Below are 25337 nucleotides of genomic sequence, written 5' to 3' on the forward strand. Positions count from 1 at the left end.
CTTAGGGGTAAAAATGTAAATCAGTATGGCTGTGGTAATCCAAACCAGCAAAATAAATGGACTATCCATAGATGAGTGGTAGTCCAGCTCTATATACTAATCATGATCAGAAGGTAGGTGGAGCTAAGGCAATTGTGTTAGTACTACAGAATTTTTTATGTATTTATCAGGTTGAAGGCAGGTTCACACACTGAATGCCGCACTTTTTGTAGTGTTTGTTCTGAGTATTGCAGCTCTGAACTGAATAAATGGAAGGCAAGGCAGCACTCCTGAAGTGATAAGGTGTTTACTCCCCCAAAGTGAAAGTGCTGAGGCTTGTACCCGCACCTGGATTATTTTACCCTTATACTATTGTGCTGCTCCATTTGGAATATTTTTTGCAGCTCTGAACTGTGTATTAATCTGAAGTGGAAAGTGGCAACACACTGCATAAAGTGCTTTATATTCTCTATATAGAGTGAGTACTTACAGGTGAATACTTATAGTATTGAAGTAGAAAACTAAATACAAAAGAATATGAGGGCACTAGCTCCATCCTCCCGGTGAATTAACCTTACTTTGTATTACTGTCTATTGCATTGTACTCTTGGTTGACTCTTGATGTGGACATTCAGGGTGGACTGAATAATTCTTTTATTCAACATTTGAAACTCACTCTTTCACCAGGTGGACCAAGTGGACCAGCAGCACCGGGCTCACCACGGGGACCTCTTTTGCCTTCTTCACCAGCTGGACCAGGAGCTCCCTGAGGACCTGAAGGTCCCTATAAAATATGAACAAATATTTCTAAGTATTGTTCATAATACTTACTCATTGTAAAAACCAAACAGGTTATTTCCCATATCTAGCCAAATACAAGATAAATGGAGAATGTTACATGACTGTATGAGTAATACTTTTATCTACCACTTTTGTAGAGAAATTTCTTTGTATACTATAAAACTGATAAAAGGGAGTAGTAAGTTCACAATGACTCATGAGCAGTATAATCTGTAATCTGGATTGGAGATGTATGTGGTGGTTACTAGTCTTCCATCTATTACCATAAATAAATAATAGTTTCTCCATTTCTGATTCTGGAAGATGGTAAATTTGCTAATTATTTGGAATATTTTATAATTTTTAATGCTAACTTTATATTGGCTCTGATTACGACATAAAATAAAACAATATATTACATTTTCATATAATTTACATCTTATTGTGTTTATTGAATGTGCTATAGATCTACTATGAAGCCATTTCATTGAATACTTACAATTTCACCCTTGGGACCTTGTTCACCCTTGAAACCTGCAACACCAGGGTCACCCTACAATGAAGACAAAGGAGACATGTAATTAATTCTCTTGGAGGATGTTTATCAAACTACTGGTTATTAATTGTATAATACAGCACTTATTGTGGCTCTTCCACATATAGTACTCATAGTGTACTTATAAATTGGAAAGAGACCCAAGCCATAGACTTATGTGGACAATTGACCAGTCCAAACAGTTTATTATGAGAAATAAAATGAAAGTTATTTACCGTTTGACCTTTGGGACCAAGAGGGCCAGTGGCACCCTGTGGCCCGGGTGGACCACGTGGGCCAGGGAAACCAGGAGCACCAGCAATACCAGGACCACCCTATAGTAGAGCAAAATAAAGAATATTGTCATTTATCCTGCGTGAATATCAAATAATTTTAATATGGTTTACTTGAAAAAGTACTTTACTAGCCTAAGACAAGTTTACACTAAATAAGCAGTGAAAACTCTTACGTTTTATCATAAATGTTTATAATTATCATGATACTTTCATAATTTTGTAATCATTTCATAATTTGGTATAAAATAAAAGGTTTGTGTACTTACGGTTGAGCCTTTAGCTCCAGGGATACCATCAGTACCAGGGTTACCCTATAAAGGAGAAAAAAAAGCAATTCATACATTATATATACATTGTATATACTTTACATGTATGGAATATGGTGTTGTAATTATGTGTATGTAATATGTAATTCAGTTCATATGATAAGAATTCATGAGAAATTATGATATGTTTCCCAGACGAAATCCAAACCTTGTATAGATTACATGGGTTTCTTTATGTGTATCTGGATTGCTGTAGAGGGAGTGGGTTTGGGGAATTTAACTTGTTGAACCCATCACCTCAAATTTTTATGTGCCCAAAAATATAATGAAGCAAGAGATTTTCTTGCTCCCCAAAATCTATATTCTTTTTTTAATATTCTATAATGTTACTTGGAAGTGTTCATAGAGAATGTATAGTTGCAGTACTATGCACAGCCAGTAGGACGAATTACTGACATCTGAAGTGGCTTCAGATTTAAAGGGTCAGATAAATATATAATACAATTTACAGCAGGTTCCCAGCATTGACATCTAGATGACAGTTCTCTCATATGATCATCTAGATGGTACTGTATCTCAATTTCTAGAGCAATTCTTCAGTCCCTATGCACTATAGTAATGTAATTGGATAGTTACTGGATATCTAAATAGAAAAAACTTCAAAATTCAGACGTCATCGTAGATCTCTACTAGAGTGTATATCTGATTCTGTGTATTTGACCAATTTTGTTTATATTGATATGTAAATTATTTCCCAAAAACTGATCAGTTTAGAAACTTACAGGAGAACCAGAAGGTCCAGGTGATCCAGGTGTTCCAGACTCTCCACGGGGACCTTGTGCACCCTCAGGACCACGGGCACCAGTGGGACCAGCTTCACCCTGGCATAAAGAGATAAGTGATTATAATAATGACATGTATCCACATTCATGATAAAGATGAAAGTAATGATAGCCATGAAGATGACGATGGTAATGATCAAGAATCAATGATCATTGATCAATGATCAAGAATCAATCATCAAAGAATCAAGAAGATGACCATGGTGATGGAGATCATAATTATTGTATAACTATTATAATCAAGATTATACATTAAGATTTTACATGTATTAGAGCATGTATTAAGTTAAGCAAATTACTGCGGTACTACAATGCAATAGGAATAATATAGTAATGATTTAATTGATGACTGTAGTATTATGGGCATGACCTATATAAATATTCCTTATTTATGATTTAATAGTGATACATCTGTATATGTTATTACTTTGCAATGTCTTTTTTGTTTGTATATGTCCCTATGATCTGTACAGCGCTGGTTAATATGATGCCGATCTAGAAATTAAGACATATTTTGTATGCTAAAGGTTGTGGTACTATAGAGATGTTCTGTAATATAATAATATCACATATAATATGTAATATAAATACTGATTGTATGTCTGCCTTCTTTCATTGGAAGTCTATGTGTATAGAATGCTTATGGATTTCTCTCATTCTGCCACCTAGTGGCTACATGGATGTTTTGCACTTACTGTTGTATGTGCCTATAGACTGTGTTATTAGGGTGCATTACTTTTTGTAAACTAACAACACATTGTATTATTTAAGTAATAGTGATCTTATCTGAATTTTAGTTTTTTATTTAAAGGCATTTGGGTTCTTGTGGCCATTTTTCTGTGGAAACTTTCCTGACTAATCTTGACCTGGGGTTTTTCTTAGGTTAAGTTTATTGGTATTACATATATAATGAAAAGAGTAATGAGCATCATAGGCCCAGTATTGTATCTATTGTTTTCTGTTCTTCCTTTCAGTCTGTAGGGCTATTGTGTTCTTCATGCACTGATGCATTTGTTTCTGTCTCCTTTTCACAAAGACCCTTGTTTATCGAAATTCCAGACTGGACCCCTGTGCGTTCATGTTGTCCAGGCAACTTCTGCAACTAGAACTCATGGGAATGTATCATTCATAGCAAGAATGACAGAGCGTCCCATTGAGTAGTTCTCTACAAGTTTGAAGTGGTTTGTACACAAGTATGACCAGCCTCTTCCTAATTCTCTTGTCCTAAGATTGAACTTCTCTGCCCCCTGCTTTTATCTAATCCTGCTTCATGCTTATCGGGTCAAGGTATGTTTGGTAAAGTGACATAGTCTCCTCTCCTAATATATATCTGTTAATAAAATTACACTAGAGCATCTTGTCCTATAGCTTCCTGTTATTCCTTCTCAAAATGGATTTACAACGGGGTGTAACCAGATAGGGGTCTTCTGACACAGTCCAAGTAGGCTTCGTTCCCATAGTTCAGATTTTCGAATGCAGGTTTTGAAATCGATGTGGCTCATAATGGGTGACAACCTACCATTGATGAATGCTACTCCTCTTTTTTTCTACCCCCCTCCCAGTTGGGACTTCAAAAATTTCATCTGAAAACCCGAATGTGGGAATACAGCCTATGGTGTGCTGAAACGGGCCGCATCAACAGGATGGAGATAGAGAGCACACCTCTATCTCCAAAGGAGCCAGGAGGCCGTGGTACTACACGGACAGGAATAGGGCCTGCTCTACAATTTGTGGATTGGTCATGATGCGGCGAGACATGGCAGCCTCACCACACAGTGACTGTGCCTAACAGAAATCAATGGTGGCTGTGATCTAGCCACAATTTCTGCAGCTGGCTCCTGGCTGCCATATACAGTCATGTGCATGAGACCTAACACTGTATATGGTCATACCACTTTGACTGAAGAAATCCTACCATCTAATTCTCATTTTATCATACATTTCTAGCAGGAACAGAGGACAGCACAATGCAGGGCTATGATATTTAGCAATAGAAATACTAAAACAGACATGTCAGGAGATGGGACAGGTCCTGATTATAGATAGTGCTCTAGTTTCCTATATACATGTGTTAGGTATGTTGTGCAAAACGTGACTTAGAGGAAAAAAATTAACAATATAATCATCATTGTCCTAGTATGGATACTTGCCAGATTCTTAACTTTTAATAGAAGCAGGTACCAGTTCTTCTACTATATAATAACAATTTGGAGGTTCAATGTGTTCACCCACCGGCTGTGACCCTTGTAGTGGTCCAAACATAACTGTGCCACTAATGGCTACTAATTTGACTTCTTTAAGATTTACCATTTTATAGTACAGGTGGTCACCTACTTAAGAACACCGGACTTACAGATGACCCCTAGTTACAAAAAGACCTCTGCATGATGGTAATTTACTGTACTTTAGCCCTAGGCTACAATAAACAGCTATAACAGTTATCAAAGGTGTCTGTTATGAAGCTTTATTGTTAATCCTGGTTCTTATGACAATCCAACAGTTTTAAAATCCAATTGTCACAGAGACCAAAAAAATTTGGGTTACAATAGGTTTAGGATTACAATTATAAAATATACAGTTCAGACTTACATAGAAATTCAACTAAGGACAAACCTACAGAACCTATCTTGTATGTAACCCGGGGACAGCTTGTATAACATTATAATCTAACTTTAAGCTACATGAAATCACAATGCAACCAGAGGCTATGTGTATTAATGTGTATTTTTCGGGCTGTCTTTTAGTCTAATTTAAATAGTGTTTTTTGTGTACATTTGCTAGTTATTTTTTATCTTTATTTTTTTTTATATTAATAATACAATAAAATAATGGGGCAAACATTTTACAGATTACGCCTTTGTAATTACGCCTTTACAAATTATGCCTTTACAAATTATACCAAATTACGCCTTCGTCAGGTGTAATATATAAAATATGGAATTGGTACAACACAATCTGCTCATATATATCAGGTCACTCCTTCTTATACTAATAGCATACCGGGTACATATGTTCTATTTGCAGCTTTATGACTACACTCCAGCTTTGTCATTGGGGCAAATTTACATAATATAGTATATAGTTAAAGTGCATAATTATAAGATTGAATGCTCTTTTTTCTGTCTTTTATGATGCATTTTCAGTATTACAAATTGCTTACATTACACTTTACATTGTAGTATTTTCCACATTTCTAAGATTTTGGTTTAATGATATATTGTTTTTACAGTCATATACCTACAGCTATATGGAAACCACTAAATTCATATCCTACATGTTCTTCTATGTATCACGTCATGTTGCTGATATCATTGATTGTGAGCTCATTGTGTAAGTGGAGTTACTGATCCTCTAGGCAGCTTAGTCAGACCTGTGAACTTGTCTGCTTTATTCCAAGCCTAATGTCTGCCTCTGACAAATTGCTATAAGCTGACACGTACCTTAGAGCCAGGGGCACCAGGGAAACCAGGAGCTCCAGCTGGGCCAACAGGTCCCTGTAAACAAAAAGAGAATGTGAGTGATTTAAAGGCAGTGAAATATCTCAGTCCAGCCCTAAGTATTTTGACAGCTGTAGAGGAAATGAGAGCTCTGCTGGTCCAGTATACAATGTAACCACACTGTATACATTGCAGCTAAACAGGCAATTACAGGGGGGAACTTTACTGCAAATACAATCAATCAATCTGACTTTATTCAGCAACTGATTTATTATAAATTGCTAAAGACAATATTACTAATATGGATGCCAGGAGGTAAATAAATAGGAATATAGAAGAAACTCCGGCCATGACTGTGTTATATATCATAATGGGGTCTATGTTGTACCATTTATGAGGAAATGGTTCTGTATGTAGACAATAACAAACGGATTAGATGACTTACAGGTGGGCCAGCAGGACCGGGCAGACCATCATTACCACGAGCACCCTGGAAAAGAGAAATACAATAATATAGTAAGTATTGATAATCGATAATGCAATAAAATAACATCATAATAATTGAAATATAAATATATATAGTCTAATGAATTATTTCATGATCAATGTTCTTTGCCAATGTAACCAGCGGAGGTCATATATTAATGTCCAGATTATAAAAATGATCTGAAAGGTCTCCAAATTTAAATGATATAGATAAGGCATATTACACTAAGTGTAATTATATAATGTTGGATATTATACCATATTCTACATCTGTATACTATAATTCAATCGGACAGCTACATTCCTTACATTCTGTGGTCTGAGGACTAGACATACTTCTAACACAATAAATCATGTGTTATCAGGTAACATCATGCAAGTATACACATTGCATTGTAGTAGCAGCTATTCATAGTCCCTCTATAGTGCCACCTAGTGGACAAAAGCTTGCATTGCACATTTTGTATATTTTGATAAAATAGTTAAAGGAATACTCCAGTCAAAGATAATACACTGAATAATGCACTGGGCAGGTCCTGACGGAATGAGCATTAATAATTTTTAATGTATTCATAGAACCTTGATAGAAACTAGAGTCGTGCTCCACCCCGCACAATGTATAATTCAATGAATAAGCTTTGACTGAAGTGTTTATTTAAGTTTGTGGTTAAAAGACAATTCTGGATATTAAAATCCTATAATTTTGCTGAAATAAGAGAATATGCTTTAATCTCACAAAAACTGTGTGGGAAAAATACTTTTAAGCCTGGCAGTTCTCAGCTGTAGTTATGACATAAAAGTCTGGGCAAATAGTCAATAATGTAATGAATCACATTCTGTTACCAGCTTGAATGCACTCAGTACTGCCACTCAGTGGTAAGAATTGTGCAAGGCATCCCTTATGTCACAGTATATGGTGAGAATGAAGCCTCCATAGTGCCATCCAGTGGATGAAATGTGACAGTGACACACTTTTGAACACCTGCATTCACAGGAGAGTGTAAAGAATGCGGAGGTCATATAGTTCATTATAGTCATACTATGGACATTGATTCCACTGCGATGCATCTGAATAGCTTAGCAAATTCAATAGCACATACAATAAAATATTCTGCCACTCCACCATATAGCTGAGCATTGTGAGAAGTTCCCATGGCCCCTCTCATGGATACAATGCATTTTATTGTGCATTACTCATTTCTAGGTTAAGTAATCTTATTTTGTCATGTTTTTACCAAGAGCCCCGGGGTGGTGGGGGATGTTGGAATATTTGGCTTTTTGTAATTCTCACAAATACCAGCCCTGCCCTTTCTGTATTCACTGTATTTAAGGCACTGCAGCCTTGGAAGCATTTTCTATAACTTGAATGTCTTTATATCTGCACCACACTGTAACAACAATCTGTATCACCTGGATTTATCACAGTAAAATGAGGATATAAGTCCTGGCAGTCTGTGTCCTGCCTTTTATATAGTAAATGGAACTGCAGTAGGAGTTGGACGTATAGAAAATACATCCTAGGGTCCATTATGGATGGAGGGATGCAGCAGCCTTCATTTGGCCCTTGGTTCACAAGTGCAACTCTGTGTTAAACTCCTCAGTAACTGCACAGCTGGTCGATTTTTTGAAACTTGTAGATAAAATTTGCAAAAATTTTATTTGCAGGTCTGATGCAAATTGGCTGTCTCTCTAAATAGATGATAAAGTGCAACATTTCCAATCTTTATTCTAACAGGAGACAATTTGCCAGAGAGTTGAGGCTTCAGGTTAATCCCTTTCCCAGACTGAAAACACATGCATGCTCAACAAACCAAGTATGCATGTGTATGTTATATTATAGAGGAGACTAGTGCTCCATGGGGACACCAAAATGGCGGCCAAATCCTCCATCATCCCTTATAGACCTAGCCTTAAATATGCTTCTTTTTGCTATACTTTTGGGGCTCATTATTGTGTTGCTATCTGGGAATCCGTTGATACTCTTGTGGGGCATACCAGCCCTGGACACCTTAAAATATGTGCTTGAACTTCATTTGGGTATAAAAGCCACTCTAGACAAAGCTCTGTGACATTGAACATTAACTCTTAGGGCTATTACAGGGCAGCTGTGAACCAAGGTAAGCTAAGGAGGAGGAATGTTGGAGACAAGCCTAAACAGAGACCATCCATAGATATGCAGGCATTGTGTACTATTACTGCAGGGGATTAGCAGTATATATACTGATCAGGTCTATTTCCTATAAGTGCTTTCATGTGTGTACATAGGCGAATCCTATAGTACAAGTGCAGTTTTGCTGTGACTCAAGTAAAGCTCGTGCAGTGATTTGTATCAATGTTGCATTAAGCTCGGAAGTTTAGATTTGGAAATTTTCAATCCATGTTTTCCTGTGAATGACAAGCTGCCAGTCTGTACATGTAGACTGGATGAAAACATAATCCTTATTCACACTCTTAATTGTTTTCACCATACAAGTCATGTCAGGTTCCTCTGACAGATGTGACTTCAAAGATACTTCCACTTGTAATCTAAGAAGAGATCCCAGAAACATATCTGAGATATTTTCCCTACAATTACAGTGAAAATGTCTGGATTTCAGAGTTTTTTAAGAAAACCCCAGCGCTATGGTTTAATGAGGTGGGCACGTGTGAACCCTACTCCTCATGGAAATATATCCTTAATGTTAATGATTAAGCAATGCATTGCTGCACATGGTTGAAACCCAATCAGTGGCAGCTAATGCTAAATCGTGCTCATGTTTATCACCACATGTGGACATTTTGACACGTGTGTTCGGCCACACTGTGGTCTCACTCTAACCATGGGCTACTTACTATGGTTTAGTACAGGTGCAGTTTAGCAACTATCATAATCTGGGTTCAGTAAGCATGGCACACATGGAAGCGTGTCCTTCTAGATTAAGGTAGGTTTAACACTTACAGCAGCACCAGAAGGTCCAGGACGTCCTCTCTCACCAGGGAGACCACGTGGACCCTAAAAGAAATGAAGATAAGAGTCAATCCTATGCCGATTAAAAAAAGTAGATAACTTTGGGATTTGGATATATGTTCTTCTTTGTCAACCAAAATGTGTATATTCTAGATCATAGGACCAAAACATTTTTGCAGGTCACATCATATGAGAAAAGCCAAAATTAAATGTAAAACATGTTCTTGTAACAAGATGGTCTTCTTAAAGAAGTTGGCCATTATGCATGATATATGGATGAAAATATGTTGCAGGAAATCTGGTCTGGATAAGGAGGTGTCCTCTCAAAGAGGTGGAGAGAGGTTTCATGCATAGCATGGAGTACATACAATTATTTCTAATTGTCTTGCGATTGTAGGTGACATTACTCATAGTTTGGACAGAATTGGCAATTGTAGCCCAATCCTATTATTGCCATAGGAGTATAATGTCTAAACTAGTACAATTATTGTAGTTTTAAACCCTGGCAGCAACATCAAGTGGAGGGCCAGGTCAATAAATATATAGTTAGTCTTAAGAATTACAAGATGAATGTCTAGTGTTACTATAATTTATATCCTGCACTGAAACTTACTGATGGAAAGAGAACAAAATCTACAACATATTCTCTACCAAGAGAGGTAACTTACCATTGGTCCAGGAGCACCAGCCTCACCGGGAGCACCACCTTCACCCTATAGGAAGGAGCAGAAGTAAAGGTTAGTCAGTGCATTAAGGTTTTGTGACAGTCATCTTATCAAACAGTACGTTATATAATAAACATCTTTAAGTATATTGGATGGGTTATAGTTACATTTTATACAGATGAAAGTTGGAACTACATCCTACTCCAACCATATAGGATGGTCAGTCAGAATTCCATTATAAACAGGGTATTACCTTGGCACCAGCAGCACCAGCCTCTCCTTTTGTGCCATCCAGACCTGGGTAACCCTTTAAAAAAAAACATAACACATTATGTTAGACCTGATAGAATAAGCAGACTTACAGCTAGTGGCAATCTACCTAAACAAAGCTTAATACATACTCTGTGTCCTTTTACTCCTGGAAGTCCAGGGGTTCCGGGGAATCCACGAGCACCCTGAAAAATAAAAATGGCATTAAGAATTATATCAGCTAAGTGTACTCAAATGAACTTGGAATAAATGGACATGGAAACTGTAATATGGACTGAGACATTTAGAGTTTCTATCATGTATAGCACCTGTTATGTAGGTGTGTTTGTAGTACTAAAATGATAACTCCTCCCCCGAGGAGCATGGTATCTTCCAAAAAGAGATTTCCTTGTTTCATCCATTTGCAAACATCCCCATCAGCAAGGTATGGTGTCCTTCCTTCAATGTCCCACCAGTAGGACATAACGTGCCCCATACATATTGTCAACCAGCAGGATATGATATCAACCAATCCACTGTTTCATTTTTCCATTAGATTGGCTTGACAACTCCCGATGGTGGTGTCAGATCTGAGCCATCTGGAACCGAATCTCTTCCATTGATGAGGTCAGTTTCCCAACAAATGCAGGTGTATGATGGTTTCCGGTATTTGCAAGAATAGTCCACTAGTTGTAGGTGTTGTTTTTCATGACCAGTAATATGGTCTGTCCTGATTGGACAATGGGTTTCCAGTACAGTATCAGCTTTCCGCAACTGATATCATCCTTGTATAATGTTCCATTATTAGGGCGTAAAGATATATAATATCCATGTATCCATATATGATATCCATTTCCAACCATTGTATTGTGATGTAGTCCATTAAAAGTAAAGAGGGGTTTTCAATCTTCCCCTTATGGTTTAATAGTTGTAGTTGTGGTTTATGAAGGCAGCGTTCCACCTGTATCACCAATGACCTCAGTGTCTGGATGATGTGTAGAAGTAGTATCTACCTCAAGAAGGGATGTTCTGCTTTCACTGTAATTATGTGTTATATGATGTAAATAATTTCATGAGCTCTTACCTGTGGTCCTGGGGGTCCACGTTCACCAGCTTTACCAGGTTTGCCAGCTTCACCCTATTAAAACAGGAGATAGTCAATTTCAACCTTAAATAGGCTATTAGTACTAATTCTTGAAGACATTCGTTAACAGTACTATGTTATATGGATTATATAGAAGTGTCATTACTTGACAGTTCTATATTCTATATTGCCACACTTGGATTTATTTTATATTATAATTCATATATATGTTTAAAGATCTGATTCTTACATCATCACCAGGCTTTCCAGCGGGGCCGGGAGGACCACGGGGACCCATAGGGCCCTAAAAAACAAAGCAAAATCAATGTCTGCAATGAGTCCAAACAATAAAACTTTTTTCAGGTAGTGCTCCCCCTAGAGTTTGAATATTATCTCCAATTTTCAATTAAAAGACATATAAAACTGAGAAATTTCTTCCTGAAACAGAAGGCATCTTCAAACACAAGGGTTTTAACCCTCTTGCAACTATAGCGGGTTGAGGCAATATGCTTAATTATTATGCCTAATCTTCAATAGATACATATACATTTTGCTATATCATTCTATAGATTTTTAAGTCTGAGTCTATACACCAACACCTATAGTGAGATGCGGGCAATCCTGAATGTTCATTCATGGATCAAACCATTCTTTCCTTGCAATGTACATATCCATGAAGTTTTAGAGACATCTAGTAATCACAACTCCTTGAGTGAATGCACCACTAAACTTCTAGAGCCATAGACATAATATGCTTACACCCACATAGATGTCACCCGGCCCAGAGCTACTAGCTGTAAAGTAGTTGAGTTGAATCTGCAGAGAGTAGCTATTGGCTATATCGACAGTAAATTACTTACAGCAGCACCAGGTTCGCCAGGTTCACCAGCATTTCCTTGGAAACCTTGAGGTCCCTAAAATTGAAACCAATCAGAGTCAATGCAAAGAAGTTAACCAGCTCTGGTTAATCAGACTAGTGATAGTAGATACTTACAGGAGAGCCGGATGGTCCAGGGGGTCCTCTTGGTCCCATAGGGCCCTGTAACATGAATATTACATTAGTAAAATATAAATTAGATAGTAGAAGAACACTGTGAAGGCAATCAATGGCCTTCTGTGCAGCGGGATACTAAAGAACTGTATGCTTTTTGTGTGTACTAAGTAACACATCTATATTTATTTAAAGCGGCTTCTTAGAGGCTCGGAGCTGGAAGTCAGCCATGTTTACCCGCTCTAGATTTCATTTACTGCCTGCCAAGAGGGGCTGGAGAGCAGACGTTTCCTGAAGGAATTCTTCTGGGATTCTATAAAGCAGTAGCTGTTGTCTGCATGCTTAAGACTTCCCGTCCAAAACCAACCCAAGTCTAAACATTTTCTGCCCTATGTTTACACACTTGTTTTTTTCCTTTATTTCCAAATTAAATTTAAAAAAAGACACTAAAGCTTTGTTTCATAGAGATGTTATATATTGCAATCCAACTTGATAAGCAAAGTTGTATGAGCGTCCGAATATTGTAATGAGTATGCATAATTTGTGTAAATGTAGGCATTTATTAGTCATCAGACATTGCACATACATATTTATCATCCCTAAATGTTATATATTTTGGCTTCCTGACACAATCAAAGAGTCTTCCACTCACAACCACTAGGTTGAGCTCACTACATAGAGATTGTTGCAGTGTCTTTATAGCAGCTCTATAAATTCCTATGTGCTTAGCTCCCCCTAGTGGTGGCTGACAAATGGTATAGCTTTACCATTCAGCACTTGAAAGGAAACAGTGAATCTTGTTCTTTCTAAATGTCCTTTTTCAGTGTATTTATGCAAATTCAAAAATTTGGGACTTGTAGCTGAATGCTATATTTATTAAATCTGAGTAATTTTTTGTATGTTGCTATTTCTTGTTTCAGAAACATAAACTGAACCTCCAGGTGAGAGCCTTTCTTACCATTGGTCCTTGCATAACTCCCATCTGTGCACCTCCAGCTTTCTCATCAAAACCTCCTGCCATCTGAGCACCAAAGTTCTGTGGAAACATAACATAAAGATATAAAGAACATTGAAATATAATTTAGCAACAGCACTAGACCATCGGCCTTTCTAGGTCCAGAACATTCCCTATAGTATGACCAGGCCACGTACATGAATGATAACATAAAATTAGTGTGAGAATGGAGTACCTATAATAAAATCATTCTGGGGCCCCAATGTACAGTACATGTAACTATTACCTGGCACCTGATAGTTATAGGGGATCTATCAGTAGCCTACTGTCAAGACATGGGTTTGCTAAGTACTCTGTGCTTTATCTATGCTGCTCATAGATTAAGCACAGAGTACTGTTACTCTGTGCTTAATCCTGTTACTAGCCTACTGACTAGGCCCTGTTACTAGCCTACTGACTAGGCCTTTTGCATCTGTATCTATATAGAGGTCATGTAAGTAGCCCTGCTGTCAAGACCTGTATTATGTACCCAGTTAGTAGCATGCAGACTGGCAATGGGGGCACTGTCAGTAACCAGGTGACTATCCCTTGCCTCTGACTGTAGTATGGCCCTCTTAGCTCTGTGACCCAGGGATACACGATCACACAAGCCTTAGGGTACATTCACACAGCCGTTAACCACAGTGCACTAGAGAGGAGGCGGAGGTGACCCCTGCTCGCTCCATAGAGAAAAGCGTAGACATGGCCACACACACGGAGAAAGATCTTTTCCCTGTGTATGGCGCGGAACGGTGACACACATATGTGGCATCGTACTGTTGCTGGGCCGCCATTGCCATCTATGGGGATGTACATGTGGTCCCAATTTTGCAGCCTCATATACATTCCCCCAGACGGCCATCTGAATGTAAACTTAGGCTGCAGTAACATGATATAAAAAGATTGGTTATTAATGGGGTTCCTATAGCAGTGTTGAGAAGGTGGAACCCAGGAATGGAGGATACTGCCTCTATGTCTAGATGTAATTTACCTATACAATACTAATCAAATAATCCAATTTATCTGTATAATGTATTTATATATTATTGTAATTTATCTATATAATAATAAACTGTGTAGCATATTAAATCCATCCCAGTTTATCATAAGGATGCATCACTGTAGAATTCCCCTGTTCCCCTGTGAGCCACAATCAACTGTTATCCAAGTACCGTCTACCTGATATATAAAGATTCTTATACCTTTAATATTACCAACTAAAGCCCCATTAATTCTTTACTTTTCTACACTGTATCGGATCTGTTCTCATATTTTAGATAGCTAACAAATGAAACCTAATCCCTGAAGTGTTTGCGTACCACCACCAAAATCAGCGCTTGGCGTGTAATGATTTATATTGCCTCACTTATGTTATGCATTATAAATGACATGTCTTAAAGACATTAAAACTGTAACCAATTATTTTGTTACAATTTTATTCAAGGCTGAATTATTTAGTTTAGATCAATGACTAAAAGTTAGTCATCATTTTGAACTTTTGACAGTGCCACCTAATGGTAAGACATGGAATAATTGTTTCGCAATGATCTCAACAAAGTGAAGAAATGCCCTCCCCCTCTTCCCCGACAGGGGTTCCTGGAATTGTTAAACTATTGATGTGGGCCACATAGCTATGGATGATGTCAGAGAGTTGCTACCAGACTGTGTGTTTATAGCAGGGGGTGCTGAGTATAATGTACATAGTGTGTTATCTGCGGGCATCATGATATATAGCTTATATATTTATGGGTAAAGAGTCTGTATTTTTTTTCCTTATTTAGCAGTCCAATGTGGGGTCCTAATCATAAAAATATAAAATGTCTTTCCACAAAACTATGTATCAAAATGTTCAGTCTGCTCTATAACATGTTGCCTGGACGATTTTGTGCAATCTACTCTGCTCCTTCTGCTCCATATCATGCTGCTTAGGTCAGGCTCTACTATCTTCTCAGCTGTTCCTGCTCTTTATTATGCTGCCTGAAAACATGATACTATTAACAATCTGCTTAGAATCTCCTGCTCTATTAAATGCTGCATGTAAATAGGACACTATGTACAATCCATGTACAACCTGCTCAGCTCCTCCTGGTCCTCTAAATAGTCCTCCTCTAAGTAGCCACAATTTTCTCTGTTCCTCCTGCTCATTAGCTTGCTATCTTCATAGAGTCGACTGTGTACAATCTGCTCCTCTCCTCCTGATTAATTACATGCTACCTGTAGATAAAAGAGTGTGTGCAAATGGTAGACATATATAACATATATCATTATATATTAATACCATTTTCACACCCGCTTTTGTTTTTGTTCCTTGTCATGTATTTCTGATATTCATTTCTTTCAACCTTCCTAACTTGATTGTTTCTTCCCTTCCTCGACCTCAAATTTGCTCAGCCCCTCCTGCTCTATAACATGCTGCCTATAGATGTGTCACTATGTATAATTTGTTCAGCTCCTCCTGCTCTATAACATGTTGCCTGCAGATAGGACAATCTGTTTAGCTCATCCTGTTCTATATCATGCTGCCTGCAGATAGGATACTGTTAACAATCTGTTCAGCTTCCCCTGCTCTATAACATGCTGCCTATAGATGTGTCACTATGTATAATTTGTTCAGCTCCTCCTGCTCTATAACATGTTGCCTGCAGATAGGACAATCTGTTCAGCTCATCCTGCTCTATATCATGCTGCCTGCAGATAGGATACTGTTAACAATCTGTTCAGCTTCCCTTGCTCTATAACATGCTGCTTGTAGATAGGATACTGTTAACAATCTATTCAGCTTCTCCGGCTCTATAACATGTTGGCTGCAGATTGGATACTGTTAACAATCTATTCAGCTTCTCCTGCTCTATAACATGTAGCCTGCAAATAGGATACTGTTAACAATCTGTTCAGCTTCTCCTGCTCTATAACATGCTGCCTGCAGATAGGATAATGTTAACAATCTGTTCACCTTCTCCTGCTCTATAACATGCTGCCATGGTGCATAAGGGCAGTGAACCAAGCATGTCTATTGAAGTATTTGTCTAAATTAGCTAACCCAAGACTATCCAAATAGTTCTGATCTCCAAAATTTCAGCTTGAGCATCACATTTTCAAAAGAAATTACGTAGGAAGAATGTATAGGATTTAGATTGGATCCAGGCCTGGCTTCAGCTTGAAAAACTGCATCAAAAACTTTTGAGATTGATCTTTCAATTAGTATTACTAACTTATGCATGATCTTAGGGTAGTTACACATTGGCGTTGGTGCTGCACATCCGTTGTGTTTTGCCTCAGTTGTGTCTGTCTTGCTTTTGTGTTGTTTCCACGTCCACAGAAAAAACTAATGCTTATCATTGTTTTGAAAACATCACACCTGGTTTTTCTCAGCTTCATCAAGGGAAAAAAAACATGTTTCATCCCATAGACTTCTATTGCCTTTCATGGTCTGCATCCATAAAAAATTTGGGACATATTTCATAATTCTTTTCACAGACAACGGATGAGTGAAAAAAATCAGCCAATGTGAAAATACCCATTGAAAACAATGGCTTCAGGAGGCATCTGTGGAAATCACTGAGCCAGGGATGTGAAAAACAACGCCAATGTGAAAGATCACTTAAAGAAACTACATTATAGTCTAGATACAGGTGGATATTAATCTCAGTAGATACATTTTACATTAATGTGACCTTTGCAATAAAGCGCCCCTATGCAATAAAGACAAAGGTCACATTAATGGGAAATGGCAGGAGTCATAAATGAACCATATATATATACCATATATTGTGGTATAATAGAAAATATAGATCTAGTACTAAATCTCAAACAACCTGAGGATTGGATCTCAGTCTCTTGTGTTACTCACTGGACAAGTGCCAGGATTTCTGGTAGCAAACTGTTGTGTGAATATATCCTTATATATTATTTTGTTTCACATGTTGACTGTAAATCTCTTTTCTTACGTCTCTCTATATAAAGGGTTTAGATATAGGGTTTTAAAGGTATTCATTATGGATTATCAATATAAAGATTAAAGACATGGTTTTATTTTAGGTCACTTTTCACTAGTAACATGGCAGAATACAAGGATTTTTGGTCAGGGTTACATCTTGGCACTAGATGTGAGAATCAATAAGATTGTCATCTACTGTAGTAGTCTCCTGTATCTGTCACAGATAGACCAAGTCTTAAGTTTCATTAAAAAATGAATTTTGTTAGAAATATAATGAGAAACTTGCATCTGTCCCTTAAATATGGATGTTATTTTAGTCTAAACCCTTGCTGGATATATTCAGGTTCTACCCCTGGGATAGTAGGAGGACATCGCTCTGCATGTCTCTGATGTCAGACAATCATCTACTTGTACAGTGTCCAGCAAAATAGAGAAAAAAAAAACTTTCTGGGCAGAGAAGATATTTTGTGTCAGAGGAATGCAAACAAACTGAAAGATTACAAAGAGTGACTGTGTAAGAGGTAGCGGGTAACAGTGAGGCCTTTCAATGCTGTCAGCTTCATTTAAAGATGTAGAGCAACTCTGCCGGGTGGATGTGATCCTGGGATGTGAACTCTACAGACTTGTGACAAAGGTTGGGCATCAGTGCTGAGCCTACTTACTCCACCAAGGCCAGGGGGTCCGGGAGGTCCAGGTGGGCCAGGGGGTCCTGGGTTTCCAGGAGTACCAGGTTCGCCATCTCTTCCACGGGGTCCAGGTGCACCCTAAATTGTAGACACAAGAATTGGCTACATTTATTTCTCCGATTGACAAAATGAACACATTCATAGTCACAGTATCCAGATGTACAAGGTGGATACAGTATCTGGCAAATTTATACATAAAACATTCTAGTAACTAAGGGTTAATACAGTATTTCCTGATTATGTTATGGGTACACTGTTTGTTAAGGTTGGGGTCTCCAACAGTAGCAACAGATTAGACATTTGATTATGGATTAGATTAACCAATTTTGGGCCTATGTAGCATGTATTTTCACTCATTTTACTGCATTCAATGCATCCAAATTATGTAATTTTCCACTCATGGTAAACTCTAATAGTTCACCATAAGTTCATTCTATAGTATTTTTCACTTACCTTTTCGCCTTTGTCTCCACGGTCACCTCTTAGTCCTTGTTCACCAGAAGGACCCTGATAAAAGTCAGTACATTTATTAATATCACTCCTATCAATTATTTGACATGATATAAATAAAATACCAATCAAGTAATTTACATACTTGTGGTCCTGGAGGTCCTCTTGGTCCTGAAACCTATTATATAACAGAGAGAGGAAATTGAATATTAGATAAAATAAGCAATTATTATATATACAAATATAGAAACATTTAATTTCTCATTGATCTCTTGACAGGTGCAATTCCACATTAGACAAATTAATGCTATATGTGCAGGTAGAGAAATGGATAGATGGATTATAAATAGATAGTCCTGCTACCAAAAAAAAACGATGTACTTACATCTTTAATATCACCAGGTTCACCTTTCTGACCCTAGAAAAATGAAACAGAAAGAAGAATGAACTTTTAATTATACTAGATGGCAATTTTACACACCATATAGCATATTTTTTGTTTTGTTTTCTTATGTGTTAGTAAACATGTTTATATGTATATAAATGTATTGAAATAGAGGTAGCGTGAATATATAGTCTTTGTGTATAGCAGTAGTGGTTTATATTGAGTTTTTGGTCATTACTATCCCTCGTAATCATGTAAATATAATCATAATAAATTACCTTTAGTCCTTGTTGCCCTATTTATTGGAAGAAAAGTAAAAAAAATATAAAAGTAAGTGGATAGAAATTGATGTTTTATTGACATAAAAACACAAAAGACACAAAACAGACTATGGCAAACATAAGAAACATTGAAGGCCTTCTTCCTAAGAAGAAGTTATGTGTTAAATCACATGACATAGAACTTCTTCTCCCTGAGACAGACTTCAGATTTGCTCATTTTTTTCTCAGATGGATCGACAAGACTGCACAATCCTACTTTCAAGGTCTTAAAGATGGTTACATGTCTATGAAAAGAGCTCTTGTATAGGAAGCGGGTTAGGAAATATTGGGATTTTCGACTTGAGCAGTAAAACTTTAGGGAGCTGAGAGATGATTAGTTACAGGTGAAACTAATTATAGACAAGGATTAAGACACGTTATTGCAGACTGCACATAGCACTGCTAATCCTACAGCCTGTCTAATATCCTGAGGACACACCTCATTAGCCCCAAGAGCTTATAATCAGGCAGACAGGCTAAGTACAACTGCATTGCTAAAAGTGCAGGACCGGTCATTAAAAAGGGAGCCTCTGCATGGGTCTTACTTCTGCCTCTTTGAAAATATAATGATTTTTTTTTTACTTTATCTTTTATGTGGAGCACGAACAGGTTAATTTGGGTCTTGTATTTATAGCTGCACATGGTCTGTTCAGCGGGAGCTTCCATGTTGCCTGCCAAAAGGAACCGCAGGAGTGTAGACCTGTGGCTTCAACTGGAGGCAGAGAAAGGACACAGAACCACTCCTCTCCCTTTAATTATGCTGAATGGAGACTTTGATCTCATGTGCAATACTGAGTTATAAGACATATTATATGCCAGCTCTACTTGGCATATATAATATATATATATATATATATATATATATATATATATATATATATATGTCAAAGATTTTTGATCATATATATTACTGAGGCAGAAATGAGAGGTGCCCTTTTTATAACCGCAGCAGGGACCTATGGTGGCCCATTCTGTTACACAATGGGGTGTTAGCCATAGGTTTGCACAAGTAATTTATTTATGGAACACAAATAAATAAATTACGACCACTGCTGGTGGAGGACTGCTCAGTTGGGCAAATGGGGCAGCACTCTCCAAAGGGGATCTCAGCATTGGGGCAGTCTTTGTTTTCCTCGCAGATTATCTCGTCGCACAGAATGGTCCCAGTGTCACAGACACAGATTTGGCAGGGTTCTGGTTTCCATACATCTTTGTCACTATATCTCTGCCCATCCTGTACGCAGCTCCCTGCATCCACTGTGCCAGAGGGGGAGTAAGTATAAGCGAAGAAAGAGGCAGCAAAAAGGGAGGAAGCAAAAATAAAATAAAAATGCAAAACATCACTCAATATTCATATACAATTGTCATATATTTGCATCGAGTTCAGATATACAAATATATATACATGGGTGTAGTATATATATACATATATGACATATTGGGAAAACCAAAGAGTTTTAATTAATACATTCTTGATGTAATAATATATTTAATAATATTGTTTTATATTAGTGTAAAATTCTTTATACTACTCATAGTATAATGATATATTAATAGAGTAGTAATAAAAAGCAATGTTAAGTATTACCAGACGGGGGCAGTGTTGAGCCAGACAGAAGGAGGTGATCTAAGTTCAGAAAATAATGGGGCTGCTTGGGGTAAGAGGGAGGGGATTGCCCTACTGCATAGTTTTCTGGCTTGAGTTATAGGAAGTTGTAATATAATGTTACTATGTGAACTATGGCGAATTGTTATGAGCAGCAGGTTCCTCTGAGGTCATTCAGCGGAAAATTGTTTCAAATTGGTGTTCATAGAGGTCTTCTGTCAATGGGAGACTAATGTGATTATAATCTTAAACTGCAAATAAAATGCATTATTCCGTGGTTTATACTATGTAGAAATGGAGACATTATTGCATATATTCATTTATGTGATATAATACAATGTCATTAAATTGGATGCTGATTTGTATAACTAATAGCAAAAGGATATAAAATTACATAAAACAATATAAACTGCCATATTATATATGATAGGCCCTGTGCTAGTCATGATCTATGTCCTATTATGCTCAGGCTAGCTCCCTTTGGGTCCCATGCCTAGGCTTGGGTAGCCCAGAGGACCCTTAATGAATGGGCCTTTCTGTAAAATACACAGAGGGTTCAATTCACATTTCACTGTCAGGGGCCAGTTTAAATAAATATGGGCAGCATTTCAACTCCATCTGGAAACCATTGCTGCCAATCCTCCTAGTGCAAATAAACTATCACAATAGTCTATTGGGGTCTTGAAATCACACCATACTGTATTGACATATCTTAAAGGCTTATCTGCGCACACCAAGGAGTCTCTTATTAAATCAGACCATATTATCATGACCCTTTCATATCAACATTGGCTGAACTATATTAGTTTGGGCCTTCGCTCACCTGAAAGGTTAAATAATGCTACAAATATCTAGAAGGCCATTATTCTATGCAATGCTAAATATTCAACACAGAGACTTCAGATACTACCGGCTAATTATTTCTATGCATGGCAAAGTATCTGAACACATTTTAATGGAAAATATTGAATCTTTCTGTCCGGCTTCCTTAAGAATTCAATCACATATTTCCCTCTTCTGCAGATGTCAGAGACAGAAAAAAGGAGCTTTCTTGAAGGAATGGAAGAAAGATTCCAACAGTAAAAATGGCAAAAAGTCAAGGGAACATGCCTTTTCCATACTAGCAGTGCAATGGATTTACAATCTGTAGTATGCAAAGACTTAAAAGGCTCGTAAAGGATTTTTTTTTCTGTACCACTGGGGACCTGCCCAAGCAAGTTAAAAAATTTCTGCTAAGAAATAAAGCTTCAAGCATTTATCTAGAAGAATTGCCCAGTCTGTGCATTAGCCAGGTGTTTTCTCATATATTCCATCATTTTTTGCCAGTTGGTTAAATTTCTAAGAAAAAAAAATACTATCACTTATTTTCCTGCTGATTCCTGCTGTTGGATATTCTATAGATTAAGATGATACAATGCATACAGTCTTATTCATGTATTGAATAGGATACAATATTAATTGTATGCTAAACAATATGTCAAGTTCTGAATAATATTTGGAGATGAGTTTGTCTGGCACAAAACAATGGCTGAGTAAAGCGAGTTAAGGTTCTCCTGGAATGAAATGTGTGTCGCAGGAATGCTTTTCAACATTCATACGGCCTCTTAAGGGAAAGTTCCCCCTTTTTGTGATCCTTAAATACTGTGAGAGATCAGTAAGTGAGAAGAATGCAGCTTTTGTGCCTTCTGCTCTTAGTACTCTAACACCTTTCTTCCCAGCTATAAGTCAGACTGATGGAACATATCCACCTATGGAACTGTTTTAAAGATTGCATAAGGAATTGCCAGTTAAGCAATTTTCTCAATTAGTTTTTTGTTTTGTTTTGTTTTAAGGCTACTAATCTATCGTAGGCTTTTACTATGGAACTGCTTTAAAGATTGTATAAGGAACTGCCAATTTAGCAATTCTCTCACTTCGTTTTTTTTTTTTGTTTAAGGCTACTATTCTACCGAAGGCTTTTACTATCAATCATGGTAACATTTGTAGCCCTCAGTGGAAGCACAGGAATTCCACTGTCTAGCAATGTGTCATTAAGTCTCAGCTATTGCTATTTCAGCTGCTTCTCCGTGTAATATTTTAGGATTCAGGGTATTAGCTAAGAAGGAAGCTTTACAAGCTATAAGTGATTTATCACAGTTTCTATTAGCTCTAATATGAAGGAACCACAGCAATTCAAAACTTCTACTTAGACTCATACATTGTGGGTTCATTGCATATTCACATAGCACTAGTAGTGATTTCTAATACATGTGCCAAGTAGGGGAACAGTCTGGATGCTGTGTCTAGTAAAGATGCAATGACCTTGAAATTACATTTACACACTGTAACGAATTGCAGCTAATTAACCATGAGCTACAATGAATGCCTATCAGATTCACAGGTGAGATTCCATTAACCCTCTACCCATTGGTTGAGAAGTGAATGGCAAAGCTGCTTTCAACCTACCATGTAAGCTCAATCTAAATGCAATGTAAATCTACATGATATATTCTTTTTTTTTTAAAAAAAAACAAAAATAAATAAATAAAAAGTTGTCACTTACGGATGTCTTCATCTTGGCATCTTACAACTGCTAATAATATCGCTTGTGTGGCTGCGAACAGCACTAGTGTCCTTGAATCCACAAAGTTGAACATGTCTAAATGTTAGACATGCAAAAGCTTTGTGGGAAGAAGTGAAGAAGAGAAGGGGAGGAGAGGAGGCTGACTGTCCCCAAAAGTTATCTTGTCTTCATGCAGCCGATTTCTTGGGAAAAGAAGGAGAATCCAGTACCAGGCCCCAGCAGAAACTTAGTACTATCTGCTCTGGGCCAAGGTACTGAAGTTATAGTCCTGACTGCCTTCAAGTCAACGTATATGCCCACATCTTAGTCCTCCCCTGCCCCCAGCAGTGCTGAAATCTGAGCCCCTCCACTCCTCTCTGCCCTCTTCCTATCCCACCAGACCCCTCCTTCTCCTGCAGGGTCCCTTTGCTAGACTTGCCACACTCTGTCCCCCTATCTCCCTCCCTTCTCAGTGTCTCAGCCTCCCCTTCCCTGTGTCCTGCCTCCCCCATCACCTACACTCTTTCATTCCTCTGTCAAGGAAAAAAAAGTACCACTATTTAGAAAGAAGTGGAGAAAAAAAAATCCCAGTTTGCTAAAACAGGAATCCTATCCTGACTATGCTGAAAAGTTTGCTGGGGAGTCCTGGTGCAGGAGAAACTTTAGTTATGTGAGAGGTGATCTGGGGAGGTCTGGCAGGTTCTTACGGTTCTTGAGATTGTGAGGCTGTGGATGGGTCCAGCTTTGTCAGGTGGCTCTTGGGTACAGAACTTTTCTTAGGTTTAGGGCAATGTTTCTGGGATTTGGGATTCTCTTTTCTTTTTATTTCACTTATTTTTTTTCCCTGTGAAATGCTTACAATCTTTGTGATGTATCTAAAATGTTTCTTGTGTTGCAGCCACTTAAAACCGCAGGTGCATACAATTTATTTGGTTAACTACTTCTATTTTAATACATTGACTACTACTTCTACTCTGCCTTGTTTTATTATTATTTTACCTTGCATGCATTAATGTACAATTTATTACATTTCATTTTAATGTCTATTAGGATGTCACATTGTATGACTTCTGTATAGTATGTTTTATCCCCATTTGTTTCCTGTCTCTATGGATATGCCATTGTATGATAACCAGAGTACTTCATTCTTATTTCATTTTATGTGTTACCATGAGTGGTACATTGTATCAACATAACAAGGGTAACAAGTTGCTTTGACCCTATTTTACTCTATAGATGCTATAGATTGCTACACAATTTGTATAATCCTATTCATATTGCATGGTAACAACTCTGAATGGTTTATTTCACCCTTTTATGTTATATTGTATTCCTCCTCTATTTCCACTTATTTGTATGGATGCTTCATTGTATCAAGCCTTCATTTCTCATCCCTATGGATTTCACATTGTAACACTCTGTACTTTTTATCCCTATCACATTGTAACGGTGCTGCACAGAATGTCTTTAGTGTGATCACAGGAGTGTAACTGAGTCATGAATGATCTTTCTATTACATCCTGCACATTCTAAAGCAGGGAACTGGTTTTCAGTGTGATGCTGGGGCTGGCCAGGTGGTCCTATTGAATGAGATCTATGTTCGTCCGCTTTTCCCTTTTGGGCTCTATGTGTTATAAGGGAGGGTTAGATTTGTAACTTTATGTTCCAGTAAAAATTTGGATGCTCCCTGAGACAATTGGTTACTTCTTGGATAGTTCCTGTCCTAAATTAAGAAATTAATCAATATTTAATCAACTTACAGACTGATTTACTGTAGTTCTGAAGTGTCTGCTCTATGTACAGTACTTGGTAAGTGTTGAGTACTTGAGCAAACAGACTTCACTTCTCAATTGATTCCTA

At 37.5% G+C, this 25337-nt stretch overlaps 1 protein-coding gene across 2 annotated transcripts in view; it reads right to left on the reverse strand.

The window, feature by feature from the left end:
- The window catches only part of COL2A1 (collagen type II alpha 1 chain), a 42071-nt gene extending 18262 nt beyond the window's left edge, over positions 1–23809 (reverse strand). Inside the window, exons 1-23 of one of the 2 annotated variants that reach the window (XM_072134723.1) lie at positions 23478–23809; positions 20377–20586; positions 19288–19304; positions 19010–19042; positions 18770–18802; positions 18628–18681; positions 18151–18252; positions 13516–13593; positions 12561–12605; positions 12427–12480; positions 11817–11870; positions 11567–11620; positions 10635–10688; positions 10487–10540; positions 10237–10281; positions 9560–9613; positions 6581–6625; positions 6139–6192; positions 2639–2737; positions 1857–1901; positions 1531–1629; positions 1259–1312; positions 656–763 (exon numbers count right to left, since the gene is read on the reverse strand). In XM_072134723.1, the coding sequence (XP_071990824.1) occupies positions 656–763; positions 1259–1312; positions 1531–1629; positions 1857–1901; positions 2639–2737; positions 6139–6192; positions 6581–6625; positions 9560–9613; positions 10237–10281; positions 10487–10540; positions 10635–10688; positions 11567–11620; positions 11817–11870; positions 12427–12480; positions 12561–12605; positions 13516–13593; positions 18151–18252; positions 18628–18681; positions 18770–18802; positions 19010–19042; positions 19288–19304; positions 20377–20586; positions 23478–23571 (1539 nt within the window). In that variant the 5' untranslated portion in view covers positions 23572–23809. The remainder of the gene's footprint in view (positions 1–655; positions 764–1258; positions 1313–1530; positions 1630–1856; positions 1902–2638; positions 2738–6138; positions 6193–6580; positions 6626–9559; positions 9614–10236; positions 10282–10486; positions 10541–10634; positions 10689–11566; positions 11621–11816; positions 11871–12426; positions 12481–12560; positions 12606–13515; positions 13594–18150; positions 18253–18627; positions 18682–18769; positions 18803–19009; positions 19043–19287; positions 19305–20376; positions 20587–23477) is intronic. The other variant, XM_072134724.1, reaches the window with a different exon arrangement.
- Positions 23810–25337: the final 1528 nt, after the last annotated feature.

Source organism: Engystomops pustulosus, chromosome 2 (assembly GCF_040894005.1).
Source record: "Engystomops pustulosus chromosome 2, aEngPut4.maternal, whole genome shotgun sequence".
In the NCBI taxonomy this organism is placed as follows: Eukaryota; Metazoa; Chordata; class Amphibia; order Anura; family Leptodactylidae; genus Engystomops; species Engystomops pustulosus.